General features: G+C 39.7%; 1 protein-coding gene across 7 annotated transcripts in view; it reads right to left on the reverse strand.

The window, feature by feature from the left end:
- Positions 1 to 16370, reverse strand: part of LOC121961297 (DENN domain-containing protein 5B-like) — a 105178-nt gene that overhangs the window by 56447 nt on the left and 32361 nt on the right. For 5 of the 7 annotated variants that reach the window (XM_088072776.1, XM_042511224.2, XM_042511228.2 and 2 more), the window contains exons 2-3: positions 8015 to 8074; positions 2571 to 2680 (exon numbers count right to left, since the gene is read on the reverse strand). In XM_088072776.1, coding sequence (XP_087928902.1) covers positions 2571 to 2680; positions 8015 to 8074 — 170 coding nt within the window. The remainder of the gene's footprint in view (positions 1 to 2570; positions 2681 to 8014; positions 8075 to 16370) is intronic. The other 2 variants (XM_042511227.2, XM_042511230.2) reach the window with 1 other exon arrangement.

Below are 16370 nucleotides of genomic sequence, written 5' to 3' on the forward strand. Positions count from 1 at the left end.
TGAGAGCTGAACAGGAGGTAAAAGCTGCTCTGTGCCAACACACATTCAGATGAGTGAGCACCTACTGCTCTGTAAACACACGTACAACATGCATATGGATGAGCCCCAGTGTCTGCATACAAGAACAAACTCATACATTTACATTCACATGCTTGTTTTTACCCTCATGTTTACATTGAGGGACAATTTATTCAGTTTTCCTACTTTTGAACATTTTATCTTCACAGACAACTAATGAAACAAACACACAGTCATGCCTGGTGACCTGATCGGATTATGCATAAGTCATGTGTCACACTGATCAGTCCTGACAGATGATCTGTCCCCCCACACCCAGTCTGTGTCTGACATTAGTCATCACCACAACCACAGTTTGTATTTGCTTTTGTTGTCGATAAAACAGTAATGTGTTTCACCTCTTAGCTCGGCCGAGATGAGGAAGGTAATGAAATCAAACACAGCGGTGAGAAACATGCTCCAAATCTCTCACAACGTGGCGATGAAATTTGTCAAGCTTTGTGTCAAGTAAGAATCACAGATGAGCCGGGTGCCTTCAGCATCGCTCAGCTGCATTAGTGAGAAGCAACAATGTGACCAAGAGTGATGTGGGAACAAATATACAGCTGACCTTCAGGACTAAGAAATGACCTAATTTTCCTGTTGACTTTGTTCTTGTGAAAAAGGCGTGAGGACAACAGGAGCAGAGAAGGTTCATACTGTTCACAGAGCAGAGCAAGCTAACAATATATATGCCATTTGCATCGAGGTATATTATTCCAGACATACCATTTTATGCCACTGATATAATAATAATAGAAAAGCATAATCCTGGAAGTACACTCTTTCAAAGAAAAATGAACATTGAATCATTAACCCTTAGGTCCCGCTTTAATATTACACACACTCTCGTATCGCTCTGCGCACAAAATTCACATTTTCAAAAATCAAGCTTTAAAAAATATTTAAATAAAAATATTTAAGTTTATTTTAATTTGGTTATTTTTTAACCAACACCAGTCCTAATCATAAATATCAAATATTCATTTATTATCAGAATTTGAACCATTTAAATACCAGTTGTTGTTTTTTGTCATAATGCCACGTTTTCAGATGAAAACAAAAAAAAAACAAAACAAAAAGTGAATTAGTTTCAATATAATACATGCAAAGTAGATTGTTTTGATAATGGCAGCCTGGGATATATCAATTATTAGCAGCAACATTGATTGTGACAGTGCACTTAGTGGAAATTGCATGTATTTTCTCCATATGCCAAAAATGACAACATCAGGTGGAAAATAGTAAAAATGACTAATTTCAAGGCAAAAGCCCAGAATGACTCTCAAGTGTGTAAAATGCACCAAACAGTCCCTAAGGGTTAATATTCACACATTCAAAATGGAATATGAATAAATCATATTTTTTAAAAAGTAAGAGAAAGTGTATATAAAATGATAGCACCTGTAAAGAAGTAGCCCAAAGCTACTCAGTTTCAAAATTAAATCAAATTAAGGCCAACAAAAACAAAACCAAGTGATGCCTCTTGCGACTAACACCCCTTTCCCACCAAAATCAGCACATGTATGCAGGGTTTTTAAAAAGGGGAAAACAAGCTAAAAACAGGAATTAGACTCCTTTCACATTGCCATTAGACTGGGGTTGTGTGCACGGCTCTGCAGCACACACGTGTGTGTGTGTGTGTGTGTGTGTGTGTGTGTGTGTGTGTGTGTGTGTGTGTGTGTGTGTGTGTGTGTGTGTGTGTGTGTGTTCTGGTGTGTCACGATCAATGTCAAGTAAGGGCCAGAAAACAGGTTAGAAAAGCAGCATGGAGGCCTGTGAAAAACATATGGTTCATTTTTTATTTCTCTTCCTTATTCGGTCTCTCTCTCAAACTCGGTGCAGAGTAATTAGGAACGATTTTTGATTGCTGACAGCTGTGCCTGAGTGTGTATGTGTGTGTTGGGGATTTTAACAACAACCTGCCACCACAGGAAGTGTGATTACACTACCCCCACCTCGTCATCTCACCTTGCAGCAGGAAGCGCAGCAGCAGCTGGGATGAGAACATTTCAGAGAGGAGGAGAGGATGATGGGAGGAGCAGGTGATGGAGGTATGAAGGAGGAGGGAGAGGGGAAAGAGGGGCCGTGTTGGTCACAAGACTTAGAAAGAGACAGAATAGATTTCTGTCAGCCGCCACCCTTGACAGCTCACAATCATCTGAGTGTCGGGTTTCAGACATGGCGCTGCTGCATAATGGCCCGTTTCCATGCCGACGTAAGGTGAGAAGCGGGGCTGAATTATTCAGCAGCACTGATGCCAGGGCAGGTGGAAAAATAGGCGGTGACCATGAAAGACACACACACAACGTCTGTGTATCCACATGAAGAGCTCCTGCTTGTTCCTCTTGTCAAGGTCACTGGACTAACAGCTTAGCACCTTCAAAATAAAGTCTCTAAAAATGTGTAGTTTCCAAACAAAGAGGCGTCTCTGCCCTGCCCTGCTCAAGTTAGCCCACTTCACCCTCACTTATCCACTCATTTCTCTCCAAATAACGGAACAATCCACCCACCATGTTGACAGCATCCTGGTCGAAGGGGTTCCACTCCACGTTCTCTGGGTAACGTGCCAGAACTTTGGACTTGAATGTCCTCTTCAGGGGGCTCTGCTCAAAGTTCTCACCTGGAAAGATAAAGACACAGAGACGAAGACAAGGACAGGTCAGCACCATGACTACCAGTTGGTCATGTCAAGATTAACTCTTTAAAACCTGGTTCGACATCAGTTTTCTTCTGCTGTGTTCAGACGTCACGGTATTTAACCCTTTTAAACCTCAGCAAATTGTTTTGTTTTCTTTTGAAAACATGCAGACAAAGGCAAGAAATGTCTCACAAAATGCAAGAAATTTATAACAGGAGATGAAGATAATAACCCGTGGGGGTTTATGTGTGGGGATTGTTAAAATAAAACAGTTGGAAGATGTTCTGAAAAATATATTTATAATCATTCTAATTATAAAATAATAACTATTTAATAATAAAAATAATAAAATATTTAAAAAATATTTTACAAGAAAAACATTTTGCACTTTTTTGGGTCACTTTCTTCTTTGTTTTGTTTTTTTAACTTTATTTATTTATTCATTTATGTATCTATTTATTTTCTTACTTATTATCCACTTGTTCATTTATTTATTTATTACTTATTTCAGGTATTTCTATACTTTTTTTTTTTTTAAAAAGTATTTTTACTAATTTCTTTCCATGTTCGAGCCATATTTTGTTAAGCTGCTTATTGGCACTCATCGTTTTTTAAGAAATTAATCAAATTGCCCAGGTTTGTGAAGGTTAACGACCTCTGATACGCATGTTCCTTATCATATTCACATGAAGCTTCATTTTCTGACTTGTTTCCATGTAGTTTACATGGAAACAAGCCACAGTTTCATTTACTGCTGGGAGACTGTGATAAACATGTTAGGTGTATGTTTCTGTTTGTTGTATATCTGAAAGTTTCTGGTGCAAATAATGAGTGTAGTGTTGGACAGGTGGAAGCATGACGCTGTGTACAATCAGTAGTTTGTGCAGAGAGAAGCAGCAGCAGCAGGAGGATGATCGCACTGTGTTCCTGAGAGCCTCTTTGACTGCGTGCACGTCATTCCTCTCTGTCAGCAGCTGGACCGCTCTATGTTTCCCCATCCCCCCATCAACACACACACTCCAGTAAAATCAAAGAACCACACGTATGATCAGCTTCTTTAACCCTTTGAAACCTGGAGCATCTGGCACTTTTTTGTGCTGCTTTCAGATGCCCTTACAAGTATTTAAACCTCTGAACGCTGAGCAAATTGCTCGATTTCTTTCACAAACATGGCAACTTAGTAAGAAATGTTCCACAAATTCATAGATTAGGCAAAAAATATCTAGGGAAAAAGAAAAACTATATTTCTATATAAAATATTTAAATTATATGTCTAATTATCAATACATACTTATGATACAAATCTGCTAGAAATTTTAAGCACTTTTTCAAAGTTTTTTTTTTTGACATCTAGTGCAGTGGCTGCAATAGAAATCAAGCTGCTAATGTTTTGGACATCCATCAACCTGCTTCTGGGGATGTTCTCACCAGAGGAGAAGTCTCAGAACATCACTCAGTGGAAACGCAGTCGTCTCACAATTGTGTTTCATTTTAACATTTCAAAAGTATCACTTAAATATTTGCGGAAATCTGTGATGGAAAACCCGCCTTTGCTAGTCTCCGTGGTCATCTCCAGCAGTGATCCATGAGTTAAAGCCATTCTGAATCAAGTCACGTCAATGACTTTATTGATCCCCAGTGGGATAAGTAAACAGATGATGATGAGTCTTGCTCATGGGCACTTCAACAGGGTAAATACTCAAACCTTTTGGCTGATGAAGTGCTGATGGTGCTCTGATACTGGGGTCAATATTTCAGCTCTGTAATGACTCTCTGTGGGCCGTTAAATCTCACACGTTATCCACACACCATTTCATTAGGCTTAAGCGAGCCGAACAGCTACACGGTGCAGACAAACCTTCATCGATTTCAGATAAATGAATGGGCTCCGGAACTGGGAGCACCGATGTACTGACTGCAGTACACCAGTGTGGCCTTTTGATGATTGGAGCGAGGTCAGGAGGTTACTAAAGATGAGTGCAGGTTGAAGGAGGAGGGGCAGGCTGATCGTTTGGAGTGTTTAGTCATTGATCACTGCAAGGTGGCCCCGTCACCGGATCAATCAGGGTTTTGTGTGAAGATATGGCTAATACAATGACTCTCTGCAATTACAGTCAATTCTCAAATAGTAGTCTGGGTGTTAATCTCACCTGCACACGCCTTTATTATACATTTTATTCCTAATTCTACTTGTTTTTAAGAGTATTTGATCATATTCTAGTAAGATACAACATTCCCCTCATGTTAACCTGTTGTATTGATATATACATCATTATAAATGTTTCTGCCGCACTATTCATGGATGGATGTAAGTAGTGTCACCCACTAGTTTGTGGACTCCCATTTTGAAGCCTCAAGTTTGAAATTTTTGCCTCATCATTTTTGATTTTTGTAACCAGAAGTGACCATTTTTGAACGAGAGGGTGGAGCTGTGGAGGAGCCAGGGGTGGATCTGATTTAGGAACGAGCCTCATAGCTCATCACTCAAAACAGCCCACAATTAATTATACATAACTTGATACAATCACAGAGAATTATGCAAAAATTCACCACTCGTACAGTTGTCATGAATGTTGAAATTAGCTTTATAGATCAAAAAGTGTTTTTTGTACCAGGCTTTAAACACGTTTATTTCTGCTGTAAAAATAACAAAAAATGCTTGCTATCATGTCTCACAGCCAAATGTGACATCTTTAAATGTCCGATTTTGTCCGACCAGCAGTCAGAATCATGCATAAGAAAGAAAAGCCTCAAATCCTCATGTCTGACAAACTGGAACTTTGACACAAACAATTAACAAATACTTGCTGATTTATTTTCTCTCCGTCATTTAATTGATTATTTGACTGTCGCTGCAGCCCTAATTAAAAACTTTCTGCTGCTGAGGAAAGAAAGAGAAATCATTGAGAGCTCCGCCTGCGCTGCATTTACTGACCCGCAAAAACGTCAGAATGTATTTTTAGGACAACAATGGAGCTCTGTGGCACAGAGAAAGAACATATATCAGGCTTTGATTCACACACAATCCCTCACAGTAGATATGTGTATTGTTCTAGTCTACATTTGGGATTTACTGACAATGAGAAACAGTGAAAGTCACCAGTTTTTACTTCACAGGATCCCTGTGGAGTTTTCTTGCAAATACACACAATTATGTTTACACTCAGTGCTTCTCTAAACTCCACTGAGTGTATCCCCGAGGCCTCGGTGATCGACGGATAGTGAGAGCAAGAGGGCGAAAGGTTGAGAGGTAACAGCAGCTGAATAATGAAAAGGCCAGCTGACATTTAAGGAGGCTTAGAGAGCAAAACAAAGCAAAACAAGGTTTCACAGCCTGGGGTGAACTGTTGGCCATGAGCTGATTCCCTCCACTTCTCTCCTGTGCACCTGCACACTACAGATCCTTCTGTATGAGAAGCATGAGATGACTTTTACACCTGATAAGGTAAATTCAGATTTTCTTTCAGGTACAAATAGCGGCACAGTGGCCTCAAGGAGCTCTCTGTCTATTTCTTTGTCTCACGCACACACACACACACACACACACACACACACACACACACACACACCCACACACACACACACACACACACACACACAAATACAGTCAAACACACATCTGGATTTCACTACTTGGCTGTGTGCCCCAGGACGCCCAGGGTTGTGTCTTCTCTGCAAGGACAACTGATGCCCCCTGAGGCCCTTAACCATGACAAACACAAGGTGACAGGAAAAGAAATGAAGAGAATACAAAAGAAAAAAAGGAAAGAGAAGACGCTTGCTCCCCTCCATCCTCTGCTTTTATTAACTCCTAAAACTCTCGTCCACAGGCAGGGACAGACATCAAAAACAAACAATAACCGGGAGGCAGGGAAACAGGATGACTGCTTTTCTTTTATTGCGGTTCGGATGAGGCGAGGGGCGAAGATATAAATAGTCAGCTAGGACTGGGGAGGACGAGAGGGACTGATTTGGATAACAAGATCAGAGAAAGTTGACCCAAATACTGTATGCCGAAGAAAGGAAATGAGAGTGAGGCTAAGAGGATGAACTGTGTTGAAGGGTGTAATCCAGGTGGAGGTGGTGGAGGAAGTGATGCACAGAGATCTAGAGCATATAAGTGATAGCAGCCTGACACAAATACACACTGAGTGATTTCTCTATGGGGAAAATAATTTTAATTTCTCTCAAAATCAGCCCCGACTGCAGATTACAGTGAATAAAGAAAACAAATGTAACATGTAAATGATTGTATACAAGGCACCACCACCCTCACACCAGATAGATACATTTTTAAAATAATTTCCACACTTGCATTTTATAGTCTATACGTGAAAATATTTGATCATCAGATGTTCTTGACTCACTGTCACAAGCTGTTTGCTGCTTATTGTTGCTTCTTTGAACCCCTTGAAACCTGAAAACATTGATTTATTTCAAAAACATGTGAAGAGGGCAATGAAAAACTGAAGAAATTACCCCAAAACTGCCAGGACATTTGTAAAATAAATAAATAAATAAATAAATAAATAAATAAATAAATAAATAAATAAATAAATAAATGAAATTAGTTATATAAACATAATAAATATAATATTATCTGGACATTACTTTATTTTTTAATGTTTTATATATATACTATTCTGTATTTCTATATTGTATATTTGCTCATTGCCATTCCACCCTATTTTCTAAAGAAATCAGAATCTGAATCCAAAGGTATCTAATCTAAACGCAGCAAAATAAAAGTGATGTCAATCCAGATTTCACACAACCTGCTGAGTTCACGAAAATGATGACATTTTCGTGAACTCAGCAGGTTGTGTTAATAATTCGGCTGCAATGGCGGCACTACTCCATCTTTTGTTAATGTTTTGTTTGAGAGACAGCCAGCAACAGAAAATTACATATTTTGTGTTCAACCGATAACCTTGCGTGTTGCCTGCATGTAACCTTTCGTTTTTTTACAGGGGTGATTAAGAGTGCAACTCTAATGAGTGAGTTTAAACCCCAGCCTCAGAATTAGACGCTGCCTGATGAGAATGGTCACATAAGTGCCTACTGTGTCAAAAATATATTAAAAGTGTAAAAACCTGATGAATCTGTGTCTGAGGTGATTATGTAAAAATCCCATTAAGTTTCCCCAGTGAGATCACTTTGGAACTGTGTAATTTATACTGGTGCAAGGCTGACGTCCTATTAGATCACAAAAGCTTACGGGGTGAGCAGCTGACTGCGCAAAAGCAGACACGCATGCAGACAGTGTAAGATGCTGCGCTCTGTGATGAAGATGTGCAACAGTGGATGGTGTTTTACCTGTGGCTGCAGTTTCTGGATCCCTGCCAAGGCGGTCTGCTTCTAGCCATTGGTACAAAGCTACAGAGGAGCCGCATGCAGAAAAACATGGAGCAAAAAACAAAGAAAAAGAGTGCAATGTCAAAACAAATGCACACAGAAAAGCAGATTATTAAATGCATGGGAATGAGTAGAGCATGAAAATGACACATACACTTTCAGTACACAACAGAGCATGACATGGCATTTGAGACACATAGGCTAAAGAGGGTGTATTAGCATTCTAAAATGGCACAGTTTACTTTTTAGTGTTACTTTTAGAGGGCACTGAACCACCAACAGTGCACTTGTGACACAATGCAGACAGAAATAGTATGTTAGAATAGTAGGTCATTGTCTGCAAAGAATGACATTTTTTGAATATTTGCTGTTTCAGGGAGTAAAACGTGCCATTTCAGAGGTGCAAGAAATGCTAAGATGCTTGTCAGTGTCTTGAATGATGGAGCTGTGAGTGAAGTAGTAGCTTGTGGTTTAGAGTTAGTGAGCATCAAACTCTTCTGAGTTACACCAAGCAGCATTTGCACAGAAACAAACATTTTCAGGAGCAGCAATCCACGACGACAGGGTCTCCCACACATTCATTTATATGAATGTTTTTAATCGTGATCTGCCACGATTAAAAACATCTGCCGCCATGTATTGATTTGATATTTTTGGAGCTGGACAGTTCACTAGGAGCGCTATAGGATGACGTAAGTTGTTTAATCATTCATTTCACCACACTAGGACAGGGCGTACTCTGGGCACAGATGGAGCATTAAAACATCACGCACAGTGAAAATTTAAATTTAACCTTTCATCCTGCTGGATCTAAAAGTATGCATACACTCACAGACAGCTGCTCCTCGTATTCATTGATCTGATCTGATCTGCCCAGAACAGACTGACCTTTACTATCAACAACCACAACTTAAAGTCCACAAACTGCTGCTGAGGAATAACTGAATTTATGTAGAGCTCCACCTGCGCATTCACAGACGACCAAAAAAAAAAAAGAATTCAGAGAAGAGACACAGAATTATACAAATGGACACTCACATTTATAGGAATAAAAACAAAAATGAAATTTTACACTCTAACTCTGTGGTTAACATGTTCTCTGGGCACAGATGAAGCAGCAAAACGCAACTCAAACGTTCATTGCACTCTGTCTAAAAGTTTGGTTTCCCTCGGCTCTACAGATTATATACAAACAAAAGATACCCCTCCTTCGGTCATCAGCTACAGCCATAGATTAAAATTAAAATTTAGATCTCAGTCAAACTCCAGATGGTTTCCAATAAATACAAATCCAAAGCTCCCCTAGTTTTTAAAATCAAAGCCACTCTATGCCCATACCGAGATAACACTGATGACATCATAATGACATCACCAGGATTACTTTCCCAGATTTGACAAAGCTTCACCAGAGCCACAGAAGACATTGTACAACCACTTTGACAGGGTGAGTATCACTCCCTGAGACGATCTTGCTGTCTGAAATTGATGACATTCCCCTTTCAGACACTCGAACCATATTCAGTGAAAACAGGCTCACACTGTCTACTGTAAATGTCTCGATTACACCACAATACAAACACGCTAATCTGTGTTGATGGAGGTCCTCAGTGAGCATACAGACAGTAGGCTAATGCCTGTGAGATCATCTCTACTCTTGTGATCGGAGTCAACAGACCAGAGATTAGAAGCCTTAATCGGGTCTTTTCTGTACACAAAACTGCCAGGAAAAGTGCCTTAGTTTTGAGAAAAGGTTTGAACACATCACAGGGAAAAATAAATCCCTAATCCTGACAGTATCAGCCTCGTGTATACTTGAAATGTGCACAGGACTATAACTGCTAGGCTAGGACAGCAGCACAGTATACCAGGGTATTTAGAAAATCCCGTCAGAAACAAAAGACACTACTCTTTCTACATAACTCATTGTATATAGTGCACAGCACACACCACCAGAGCTCAGTCTCCGTTCTCTACTGGTGGAACAGGCAGCTGAGCTGAAAAACCAAGCGACACCTAGTGGTGGTGGGAGAAGCTACAGGACTGTAAACAGCCAGCGGCCAGCAGGAAGAGAGAGATTGTGGGGAATAACAGCATATTTTTAACATCTTACTTGGTGAATTAAGGATTTATTTGGACCAAACCAGAGCTGGTGATTGTGGGAACAGTGGACTTACTAACTAGATTACTAGCAAGAGTAACCAAGACAGTTTGGGTGAGCTTTATTTTGTTTCTGTTGAGTTTGAATTAAGTGTGTTTAATGACGAGTTAATGAGGCAACTAAGCCTCGTGTTGAATTCAAAAGGTGTACAGTTATATTTCTCTGTTTAATAAGGAAAAAAGGTGTGAGAATATTAATAACAACAATAATAATAATAATAATAATAATAATAATAATAATAAATAACACAGAGAAAACATTCACAAAGAATGGATTGCAGCTGCTGATAGCACCATGAACTGTGCATCACGTGCAACCGCTATCTGCCCGTCTCAAGGTGCAATTCACGGACCTCACGATATTACTATGATAGTGTTTACAACCCAAGCACACCTATAAAGTTTTGCAGGTGAGTGCAATTATTCATGTGGCAATGAATAAATGGCACAAAAGCGACGAGACAATATTTACTTGGCAGTGCAGTTAGAAGTGCATGTAAGCCTCTGCGGGTGCTTTGACAGTTAAACACTTTCTTCTTGTCTTTTTTTGTGTAGGTTGAGCAGCTGCAAAAGCTGCGTGAATCGGCTACAAGCTTTTTCTCCACACTGCTTATCTTTATGACAGACTAACCTCCCTGCCAGTATTATGTAAGTCTAGACTTGGAACATTTAGTCTGCTACCTCTGCAGTTCTCTCCTTGCTGTGTGAGTCTTCCTGTCTGAGACAGTTTTTCCCACCAGCTCACTTACTATCTGTACACATGTTCAGGTACTTCTTTCTCTACTGGATATTGCAGTAATTAGCACTGTACTAGGGCTTCACGATTATGACCAAACTGGTAATCACAATTGATTTGATCAATATTGAGAACAGAATTATTTAGAATAATTATTCATTTTCTATCCACATTTAAATAAACAGAGCAATGCTTTCACCTCCACATTTCCTGTCAATCAACAAACCCTTGCATCAAAATATGACTTCAAACTAGATACTATATGCGTCTGCACACGAGTCAGGTTGCACTTACAGTTTACATCCATGTCTGTGAAAACATAGATGTTTCAGACATACAAGATCTATATAATCAGCACAGTTTCAAGGTGGTTCTTGAGTTATGTCCAAAAACATGTTGTATGTTGCAGATATATGATTTGTGAGAATGATACTCATGTATGCGGATCCACAAAAACATCTGAAAACGCTGTAGCATGCATGCCAGGGGCCAGTAGTTGAAGGTGTAACTTTGTCATGACACAGCATAGAAGAACACCAAACCGTGAAGTGCGTCCATGACATCACCGTTCTCACAGGATCCGCTCATTGCCAGTTTCCACAGTGACTGAAGCGGTTACGTTTTCAAAAGATTACACTAGTTTCCAAAGTTTGTGTTTTCAGGCCTCAAAAATGCCTTTTTTGTGTCAGCAAAAAGCCAAACTATGACAAACGTTTCATGCAAGAGCCGTTGACATGTAAACGGCCCCTGAATATGCAGCACAAGAACACTGATTTTGATCAAGGTTTCAATTGGGTTAATGGACTACAAGATGCTAATCCACTAGTATAGATTGTTCGTTTTCTTAAAATCTAAGTAACTCTGACAGCGCTGGGTCATCCTCCCCTGAGGGAAGGAAGGTAAATGATGGACCTGCCCACAGCGTCATGGTTTTGGCGTGATTTCTGTAGCGATGTCTCTGTGAGCTTTGATCTGCTCCTGGTCCAAACGGCCCTCCATGATGGCGTTTCCTCATTTTAGTCATCTGTGCTCAGCCATGTTTCTCATCCAAAGCCATTCTGTTTTGTGCCTTTTTATTGTCGTCTTTCTGTTTGTGTTCTGGGGGATGGGGGGTTGGTGGGCCTGTGAAGGGGGGTTGGTTCCTATGTTTAGATGTTTTTTATGTTTTTAACTTGTGAAGCACTTTTTGCTACATTAAATGTATGAAAAGTGCTCTATAAATAAAGTTTGATTTGATTTGATTTTCTCACCACGGGGTCTGCTGTGGTGCCTGGGAGTCATTCTGTGAGATGTCGTGTCACCAGGTTCAAACGGTGGATAAATCAGTAGAGAGGGAAACTGCTCAGCTGCTGTGCGACAGGAAGACTGCATTATCAGCCTCTTACATCACTGCACCACTGTCTGTCTGTCTGCCCACCTCTCCACACTCTTATCTGCCCATTCTCATGTCTCATTCTTTTTGAGAACTTTCGCTGATAAAATCAATCACACACACTGTAAAAAGATATATTAAAATATATTTTGGACATATCCTGGATCATGTAACAAAAACTCACCCGCAGATCCTTACATGTAAGCATAGCACCAGTGAGGCAGTTTTAAGTGATTATACAGATCAGAATTGGCAGGAAATCAATCAGTAGCAATATTAAGCTGATTAGGTATTGGTTGACACATTCTGCTGCTCAGGGCACTCCATGATTAAGATGATTATTGATGCTGCATAAATGCTTCCAACATCTAAACTGCATCTAATGTTGCTGTGATATTCTTCCAGCTGAGTCCTGGTAATCCATTTTACTGCTGCACAGGGATTATGCCTAGTTATAATAACAGAGTATACCAAATCCCATGTGCAGAGCCAAACCAACACTAAATGTATTCCACTTATAAGTATTGTGTGTTCATTAAGATTGACCCCAAATAGTCGATTATTTGATGATTAGACCAAAGGAGCCAGATTTAACTGCCAGTCTCACAGCTGAACTGAAACTGAAAATGTGGATATCAAACAAAGGATCATTCCATTTTGTCTATGTGTAAGGTAAAAGTTTGATTTTACATGTCATTGTTCGGTTTCTCCCAATAAATCAAGATATGTCACCTATTTTGGTAAACATGCATTAGTCTGTGCACTTCAGGGTGTTAAACACATTCATTTATTAGAGGCGATCCACCATGATCAAAACATGTAGCAATATCAACAAAAGAGCTGAAACACCCAATTACACAGTGTCTTATCAGAAAAAATGTAATTATGATAATTTATTGACAAAAAAATTACTTTATAATAGGACGTTTTCCATATAGCAGTGTTTTTGGGTGTTACGGGTGTGTTTAAGTACGGCGCTGTCTGTGGTACTGAAACTGAGCTGAGGGTACGACAGACAGACATGCTGCGCTGAAACAAAACTTGTGAGCTTGTAATTATGACAAGGGAAGTTGTATACACAACATGCTTGGCATTCAAGAGGTTAAGTTGTGAGAGCACCTCTGATAGGCAATGGCAACATGGATGCTACTGTCAGTGTGTAGAGGCCACTGAGGCTAACATTTTATCCAGCTAGCGATCAAGTTATTTAATGCAGGTAATGCAAAGGCCGAGTGTTAGAGATAAAAGATGAGGTCGCTGGGGATATCAACATTGTTCTGAGACATACAAAAAAAGATACGAAGAAGAACACTGTACAACTAAACTTACAATATCTAACATTACCATTCAGAGAGAAATTAAGAATCCATGAAAATGTCAGCAAACCTGTCACAACTCGTGACTCTGTTACTTCTAACATTCTACTGCTCCATCTGTGCCTAGAGTATGCTCTGCACTCCTACAGTGTGCTTTAAAAACCGAAGCATATATACATATATATATATATATATATATATATATATATATATATATATATATGTATACACTCAAATAGTGTTCCTAATAAACACTCCAACACCAAAAATAGAAAATCTGTTTGTGCAAATAGATGCTAATGTCATAATAACATATGGATCAATTCAATGAGCAAATCAAAACAACCCTTACTAAATAATAATGATTAAAAAACGACATGATTTGATGATTGCTCGACAACAAGCAAGACCTGACCAATCAGACTTGACTATATAAACTCTTAGTCAGGGACCCTCCTTGTGTGTATCAAAGCCATATATATATATATATATATATATATATATATATATATATATATATATATATATATATGCATGTATGTATGTATGTATACACACACACACACACACACACACACACACATATATATACACACACACACATATACATATACACACAGTATATGTCTTCTTCCTCAGTGCGAAAAATTACTAAAAACACATCAATGAACTACACTATTGCAATCCCTAATACACCATCCTGCTGCCAGAAATACTCACTAGAGTACCACCAAATGTGGATTAATCCACTGCTAAATATAGTCCCCAACAAAGCACTATTTCCTCCTGTTTGAGTAACATTTGGTCAAAACTACACTGACCTACTGCTTCAGGAAATTACAGGCTTTTGTCTAAAATGTAACAATGTAGTGAGGATGGACTGACATTGACACAGATGGAGTCTTGTGGTCCTGTGATCTTGGCAGCTTAATCTGTTTCCCTCTACAAGCATCAGTCCAGACAGAGGACTTACAGCATGAAGACGAACTCAGAATGCAGTTACTTACAGCTGAGACCAGCCATATTCAAACAGCATCATATACAGAGTGTAGGCAAAACACTCCTTGGCCTGAAAGAACGGGCTACTTAAAGGGATACTTCACTAATTTTCAAACAGCTTTGTATCAAAAAAATGTGCGTAGTTTGTGGAGATTAATAAAGCATTTCGCCGGCTCTTTCGGCTGTTGCTTAAACTTCAGGCTGTGATTACACATTTTCGTCTCTCAAACTCGAACCGAAATCCAATCAAACAGTAAAACTATTTAAATATAAAAGGTAATTTCAAAGTTTTTGTGTCTTTCTACTGCAAAGATGACCGGGTTTTATGTGAGGGCTCTCTTTATATTGGTAGAACATGACTTTAATAGCACAGAGGACATTATGATGAGGGGCAAAGCACAGAAGCTGTATAAGAGCAATATCGTCCCTCAGGTGCTTGCTGTACAGCAAACAAAAGCAATTACATCAGTGAGTCTGTTGATCCCAAACCACACCACCCTCTGAGACTCTGAACTGATGCAAAGATGGACTGTTTTCAGCCAAATTCATATTTATTATAATACACTCATTACTCTCAATTCCCACAATGACTTCACTCCCTGGGTTTCCCATCAGAAATTCTATTATCATTAATTTCCATTATCAAAGCTGAGCGGGGAGTAACAGCAATCCTTGTTCCTCCCCTCTACCCTCATCAAGGTGTGAGTGTCTGGTTGCCATGGGAAACCCGTGGTCTGAGAAAGTAGCTGCTGAGAGCAGCTCTGCCATTAAAAGTGAATGAGAGTGAGTTCAGAGCATGAGGGCCAATCGAGCCCCTGTGGACGGCCCCAACTGATGCCTTACAAATTGAATTGCAAAGCAGCAGCTGCGCAACAGCTCAGCAACAACAGATCAATGAATGTGTGAGTGTCTCTACGTGCTTGTTCCTCTGCTACTCTCCCTGTAAGAGGTCACACTCTCATACTTGTTTCTACTGTATCACTGCGAGGAAGGAAGAGAACATCTATTCATGGTCAAGAGGTTAGTGCTCATGACAGCGCAAGATGTAAACATTAGTGGCATCATCTTTAGATTAGCTGTAAGCTTAGCTAGCTCAGTGTTGACAGTTGAGCTATGAGTAGATGCACGCTTCCTCCAGCGCTGTGATTCGGTTGACGAGTGTAGTTCAGAAGAAAAAAATTGTTCCTCCATGAAACTGCTGCCACATTGAATTGCAAAGCAGCAGCTGCCCAACAGTTCAGCAACAACAGATCAATGAGTGTGTGTCTCTACCTGCCTGTTTCTCTGCTAGTCTCCTGTAAATGGTCACACTTGGATACTTGTTTCTGCTGTATCACTGTGCAGGAGGAAGAGAGCATCTACTCATGGACAACAGGCTCGTGACAGCACAAGATGTAACACGTAAGATGTAAACATTAGTGGTGCCCTCTTTAGATTAGCTGTGAGCTTAGCTAGCTCAGTGGTGACAGGTGAGCTAGCAGTAGATGCACGCTTCCTCCTGTGCTGTGATGTGGTGGATGGGTGGGTCGTATTAGAAAGAAAATACAGTGGTCCCTCATTTATCGCGGGAGTTACGTTCTAAAAATAACCCGCAATAGGCGAAATCCGCAAAGTAGTCAGCTTTATTTTTTACAATAATACAATTTACATTTTTTTTTATTATAGATGTTTCAAGGCTGTAAAACCCCTCACTACACATTTTATACACTTTTCTAGGACAGGCATTATCATCATAAC

The sequence above is a fragment of the Plectropomus leopardus genome, chromosome 22 (assembly GCF_026936395.1).
Source record: "Plectropomus leopardus strain MGB_pleo_1.0 chromosome 22, ASM2693639v1, whole genome shotgun sequence".
Taxonomy (NCBI): Eukaryota; Metazoa; Chordata; class Actinopteri; order Perciformes; family Serranidae; genus Plectropomus; species Plectropomus leopardus.